The 7,458-nt window shown below is 37.7% G+C and overlaps 1 protein-coding gene across 1 annotated transcript; it reads left to right on the forward strand.

Moving 5' to 3' along the window:
* The first annotated feature begins 385 nt into the window (after positions 1–385).
* LOC140167408 (uncharacterized) lies at positions 386–2,008 on the forward strand. The gene is made up of 2 exons (XM_072190715.1): positions 386–902; positions 1,434–2,008. Exons 1-2 carry the CDS (start codon positions 419–421, stop codon positions 2,006–2,008), a joined length of 1,059 nt encoding a protein of 352 aa, XP_072046816.1. The 5' UTR covers positions 386–418.
* The last annotated feature ends 5,450 nt before the right edge of the window (positions 2,009–7,458 follow it).

Consider the following 7,458-nt stretch of genomic DNA (forward strand, 5'->3'; position numbering starts at 1 on the left):
GCAAGATCCAATCAAAATACAACTGTCACCTTCCGACGTTGGATCCTGTTAACTTAGCAAACTGTGCCGAGGAGGTATTTTCGCAGCAGACGACCGCCTTCAAAGTCAACGCTTCTTTTGGCTTCATTCTCAGGAATAATGAGACGAATGAGCGCAGATTTTATTATTCTTCGAAGAACACAAAACTCTTTGAAAAACCATTCTTGGTGAAAGACCGGGCTACATTTGACACGTTTTACAACACACTTAAAGATATTGACTCTTTGGAATATGCACGGATGCAACGGCCCGATTCAAAGTGGATAGTAGAGATCGTCACAAACGTGACATTTTACGTGTATCGAATACGCGATCATCCCATTGAGCTTGCTCTTATTTACCCGATTACATCTTGCAGAATAGAGCTGTTGTCTCTCTCATGATCAACAATAACACTAAGAAACCTTACAAGGATAACCTATGCATGTTTCGCTGCATGGCGCTTCATAAAGGACATCATAAGTGCGGTTTGGAAAAGCAAACCAAAGCCTTGTTTAAAGAATATTCAAATCAATCCAGTCAAGATTTTAAAGGGATCAAGGTAGATCAATTGCACGAGGTAGAAGACGTCTTTGGTGTAAACATTATGGTGTATGAACTAGTAGATCTCGGAGCAGATGTCATTGATGATCATAATACAGAAGAGACAGAGAAGAATATGAATGGAATGGTTGTAGCTAGACTTGTTCGGCGAAGTTTGGAGAAGCATTCATCTACCATGTATATCAACCTTCATAACGAACACTTCAGCTACATCAGCAACATAGACAAGTATACCCAGTCCTACGCATGCCGCAAGTGTCACAAGTTATGGAAGACTGGCAAGCAGCTACACCGCCATGAAGCTACTTGTGAGGACCAAGGTAAGAATGTTATAATCTTATTATTATATTATGTAAAACTAACTATGTTAAAGACCCATTCAGCATGTTCAGTGATCCCAGCGCAAGTTTAACAAAAATGTTTATAAATTGCTTAAAAGTGAAGGATAAGTCATTCAAATTGGTATTTTGAAATGACAAATTAAGCACAAAACGAAGAAAACGAAGTTGAAGCCCCATTCAAATACATGTAGCTAATTTAGATACTATGTCATGTCAGTACCTTAATAACAGATTCGTGTAAAATATCTTATTTTGTCTTAAATACGCGGCTTTCGGCTGAACCACTCGCATGCTATGTTCGCACATCTACATGACAATGACAAAGGTACCAAAATCTGAATTTGATGATGTTTACGATCGTCCGGATGAGCAAATCACTGAATGGGCCTTATTGGGATGTAACATTGATTACACACATAGGCATGCGGTATAACATACTCGTATAACACAATTATAATTACATTATTAATATTTTTATTTTTGTTCTTTCTTCTTTCTTTTTTATAACAGGAACTACCGATGTATATCCGCGTGGCGTGTATGTAAATTCACCGTCTATCTTCGATGAGATTCGAGAAGAGGACATCGACATTCCTAAAGAATTGGATTTTTTCCCTCATTGGGCTACCTTTGATTTTGAGTCGTATACAGAGAAGACATCGGTAGAATCTGGGGGAGATAAGTTATGCTGGATGAATGAACACATTCCCCTCAGTGTTAGTATCAGTAGTAATGTTCCAGGATATCACAGCCCTACTTGTTTCATCAGCGAAGGTGACCCAAATCAAATAGTAGGAGATATGGTTAGATATCTCATCGAGATCAGTTCTCGTAGTGATAGTATTTTAAGAGAAACTTTTCACGCTATCATAGCCGAATTGATGGGGAAGATTCAAAGACTAAGTGGTGGTGATGCTGATGAAAGCACGAAACAAAAGAAACACTTGGAAACCTTGCTGTCTAAACTCCTTAGTCATTTGAAGACGCTCCCGGTATTCGGCTTTAATAGCGGCAATTACGATATCAATTTGATTAAGACATATTTACTTCCTTCCTCGTTAAAAACGAACCTATCAAAAACTTGATCAAGAGAAATAACAATTATATGTCGATTGACACTGAGCACTTGCGCTTTCTAGATATTACCAATTTTCTCGCCCCAGGATTTAGTTATGATCAATTGCTTCGCGCGTATGACTGCTCTATGCAAAAAGGAATATTTCCTTATGAGTGGATCCATCTAAACAAACTAGACCAAACATCACTCCCGCCTAAAGAAGCTTTTGACAGTACTCTCAAAGGCACCTCGATAACGGATGAAGAATACGCCTACTGTCAAGAGGTTTGGATGCAAGAAGGCATGAAAACCATGAGAGATTACTTAATATGGTATAACAATTTAGATGTAGAACCATTTGTAGAAGTCATTGGGAAAATGGCAAATACCTACCGCGACATGGGAATCGATCTTCTCAAAGACGGAATATCCGTCCCTGGCTTGACATTGAAGTATCTCTTTAAAGTCAGCTCCTCTGCCAATTTCTCACTTTTGGAAATCAAGATAGCGATCTTTACCAAACTTTCCGAGAGAATCTGGTCGGTGGTCCTTCCATAGTTTTCAATAGATATCACGAATCCGGTAAAACTAAAATACGCGGTGGCAAATTGTGCGAAAAGATACAAGGATATGACGCCAATGCCTTGTATCTCTGGGCGATGAAACAAGAAATGCCCACCGGCTACCCAACGCGCAGACGCGAGGAAACGGGATTCAAAAAAGAAAGGAAACCATTTTCGATAGTTGCGCAGGAATGGTTAGATTGGGAGGCTCATGACCGCGAAATTAAAATTAGACACGAGGGTAATAACACCGAAAAGCGTGTAGGTCCCCGCATGTTGCCCGTTGATGGTTGGTGCTCAGAAACAAAACAAGTATTTGAGTTTCAGGGTTGTTATTTCCACGGCCATCCCTGCCAAAAGAATCCCCGTCACTGCGAACAAGAAATGCGCGATCGGTACGCTAAAACCTTAGAGAAGCGCGCTTATTTGGAAAAACTAGGCTATGAACTTGTCGAAATGTGGGAGTGCAATTTTGACTCTATGAAAAAGACTGATCCAAAACTAAAACAATTCATCAATGCCCGTAAGAAACCCCTAGATCACAAATTTAACTTATCATTAAATGAAATCATACAAGAAATCAAATCGGGCCTTCTCTTTGGATGTATAGAATGCGACATTCATGTCCCTGACGAATTGAAACCATACTTTGCCGAAATGACCCCTATATTCAAAAATACTCTCATTTCCCGCGATGATATAGGACCTTTTATGAAAACCTACGGAGAAGAACATGATATCATGAATACCCCAAGGAGAAGTTTGATCGGAAGTATGTTCGGGAAGAGAATTTTTCTTGCCACGCCTCTCGCGAAATGGTATCTCAACTCATGTCTTGGTAATTACTCGGGTGTATCAAGTGGTACAATATACACCGATCGCCTGTTTTTCAGAATTTGCCAATGCTGTCTCCAATGCACGCAGAGCTGGGGATATCGACCCTTCTAAGTCCATCATAGCTGACACGATGAAATTGATGGGAAATTCATCGTACGGTAAAACCATCACTAACAAGTCAAAACACAAGAATGTCAAAATTGCAAACACCCCAAAAGCGAACCAACTCGTCAATGAACTCCTATTTCGTGATCTCAACCCCATAACTGACGAATGCTATGAAGTTGAGATGGCCAAAGCCAAAATTAAACATGATTTGCCTGTACAAGTCGGGTTTTTCGTCTATCAGTACGCCAAACTCAAAATGTTACAGTTCTATTTCGACTTCCTCGATGTATTCATGGACAGATCAGACTTTGAGTACGTGCAAATGGATACGGATTCGGCCTATTTCGCCCTTTCTGGCTCCAGTATTGAAAGTCTTGTCACACCTGAACTTCGTCCAAGCTTCGAAAGAGAAAAGTACAGCTGGCTACCGCGTACTGATACGGAAGAGAATAGACGATTTGACAAGCGAACCCCTGGCTTATTCAAGTTGGAATGGGAAGGCGATGGTATCATAGCACTTTGTAGCAAGACCTGGTATGGGTTTGGCTCCAAGGATAAATTTAGTTGCAAAGGGGTGAATAAGAGAAATAACGAAATTACCGCCGAGAAATACAAGCGCGTGCTTCTGGAACAAAATGCCGACTCTGCGATCAACCGCGGCTTTCGCGTCAAAAACAATCGGGTTCTCACTTATCAACAAGAACGCTCCGCATTTACTTACTTCTATCCCAAACGAAAGGTGGCCGAAGATGGTTTCACCACAACTTACTTAGACATCTAGAATAGATTGCCATATTGTTATTTCTCTCGATTGGGCAGCATTATAAAGATGATAATGTTGTATACTGTTTATCCATTAATTTTGTTAAAATATCGAAATCGATACTCTTGATATTCCTTTGTTGACCAGTCTTTTAATGGTCTTTACCTAATAATGTATCAAACAAATTGTCGTAAATTTAAGTCGCATACTATGTATAATGTAAACGAGGTACTTTTACGTGGATTATCAACAAATATTTAGCTATGCGTATAATATGTTTTAAATAATCTAACTTCTATACTTTAACAAGCATTGAGTACATTGTATTATACGATATCAACTATGTAACGATTATTGTATGTGTATCTATATGTAAATACGTGTATAAATAAATGTATAAATAAAATATGTATATACGCAAATATAAGCTTCCATTTGTCTTTATTTCGCGGTTGTTATACTCTTAGAATAAAACTTACGTAAGAAACCGAATAAAATACTATCAAATACGTGTATAAAATACCGTAAATATATACCATAAAACCTCGCAAAGTAACCCATTATACCACCCTCCCAGAGTGCGTCATAGGGCTATAAATAGATTACGTCATAAGGGAAATCACGGGTGAACCATACTTCTAAAAATAGATCAATAGATGACCTCTGAGGTCACAGGAGTTGCTCCTGAAAAATCGCTCCTGAAACCTACCGTAAAGGGACCTCTTATACTACTGACAACTGCATCGCAGTCCTGCTTCCTGAAGATATTGTGTGAAAGGTGGAAATAGCACCAAGTTTGGAGAAAGCAGCGCAAGGAGTTTAATATTGGAGAACGGCGCAAGGAGTAAAGTGATTTGGAGAACTGCGCAAAGAGTTACGAATGTGTTTGGAGAACGACGCAAGGAGTTTAGTACTTGGGAGAAAGTAACACCATTTTCGTATGAGGATTTTATATGCAAGGATTTATCAATGCAAGTGTACAAAGGACTTCGCTGATTTTCGCAGGAATAAGGATATATACATTAGTCGTCCAGAACATTGCAAGAACTTTATGATCACCAAGAAGAAGAATGCTGGCTAAGTACAAAATAGATAAAGAGTGATTATATTTGATTATTGTGTATGTGCATTTGTTGTCATATATTGTACCAATCATAACGTGCTTTCAATTAAAGACTTAGATTGTGTTAGCTTAATCAAACAGTGTATTTGTGTTGTGCATTCGTGTGAGTTCGGGTAAAAGGTGATTTTGGCCTTGAGTCAAGTACGACTCGTAACAGTATTAATTGGTTTATAAGTTAAAATCAAATAATGCACAGTTTTTGTATTTTGAAAGTATAGACAAGGTTATTAACAGACTGTTCATCGTATCTCCACGTCAAGATGCATCTATTGCTTAAAAAATTAAACGTGGTCTAGTCGAAATTTGGCAAATTTCACTAACATAGTTAGTTAGTTAGTTTAATCTTTATTAACGTCACACTCTCACATAGAGACCAGCCAATTCTGGCTTATGAGTGACAAAACAATAATATACAATATAAAAATATAGCACATAAATAATACATATAAATAGCACATAATAATACATGTAAATATAGTCAAGGTTTTTTTTATTTTTTAAACAATAACATGCATATACATTTTTAAAAAATAATCACAAGGAAATGTTAGCTGAAACTTCATCAAACGCCCATCATTATTTTAAGCCTAGACCAAAAGAACAAAATAAACGCAAGAAGCCGCAAATGCGCAACATGGCGGAAGCAAGCATGATGTTGACGTGTACATGTAGACTTGCTCAAGTCCTTTCGGACCTGATGTCTCTGTGATATGATATCTTATTCTTTTTTCAGCTATGGCCCTTGCCACTCTATGACCAAGCCCCGGTTTTTAAACATGTCCTCCCTTTAACATGCTAAAAGAACTAGCATACTAATATATAGGCCTATACCAAAGTACTAAGTATTCTAGCCATTGGTATACCACAGAACTCTCACTTCCCTGTCTCATGCTGTAGGCCTATTAGCCCCTTGTCAAAATAATTGTTACTAAATTAATATAATCCCTTAAGATTAATTGGTGTGATATTTTAAAAGTCCTCCCTCCCGTGTTGGCTGTTTAATAGTAACATGCCTTCAGGGAGTTCTTGCTGTTGTGCAAACTAGAAAGAAGCAGGATTGACACTTGATATCTCTAAACATGTGTAATTATAGTAGAAGTCAAATGAAGATAAATATCACTATCATAAAATGCACTACGGCTTGAATCAAGGCTATGTACATGAGGAGACAGCTAAATAATAATTACAATTTATTTATCCCTTAGTGTACGTGTGAGAATTTCATTTGCAAATTTTGCTACCCTGCAACAATGGTTGCCATCTGACATTACAAAAATTAATTTATTGTAATCTGAAAGATTTGAGAAACTTGGGTTAAATTTAACCATGTCATTAAAGAAATTGGATCTGATATCATCATACGTTGAACAAACTATAAAACAGTGAAACTCGTCTTCAATACAATTCATACAAATTACAAATATTTGTATGTCTGTTGAGCATTTTAACCAAATAAATTTTGTTTTTCTAGCCAAGAGTTAAGAGTATAATGGGTAATTTCAATATCCTGGCACGTAAGATAACAGAGATGTGATGATGGAGGTAGAACTTTTTGAATGACCCTGGTAGTATAGTCTTCTATAGTGTGCGCACACTAATGCCCCCAGCATACTTTCCTGCCGCTTGCCGCTGCGGCAAGCGGCAGGGCGTTTCAACCAATGACAAGCCTTGATTATGTCCGTTTGTCTGCAATGCTCGTGCGCCACGCTGCTCAGCGGCAAGCGGCAGGGTAGTATGAAACCAGCTTAAGCCTTTTTTATTTATCAAAAATACTATGGCATAGTCCAGTTGGAAGGCGGCGTAATACCAGCCCAGCAAACACAAAAACGTTTTAAAAAACGTTTTAAATAAGTTATATTTTGGCTTTTGGTTTAGGTAAAAACGTTTTAATAACATTAAAATGTCGGGTTATGTAAAGGTCATGATAACGTTTTAAAACGTTTTGTATGAAAACACACTACAACAATATTTTTAAATGTTTTCAAAAATGTTATTGTAAACTATTTTTGCAAACATTTTGCCAAATATTGTGTCAATACTTAAATAACATTATGTTAAAATATTTGAACCCAGCAAACACAGAA

The sequence above is a fragment of the Amphiura filiformis genome, chromosome 13 (assembly GCF_039555335.1).
Source record: "Amphiura filiformis chromosome 13, Afil_fr2py, whole genome shotgun sequence".
NCBI classification, from domain to species: Eukaryota; Metazoa; Echinodermata; class Ophiuroidea; order Amphilepidida; family Amphiuridae; genus Amphiura; species Amphiura filiformis.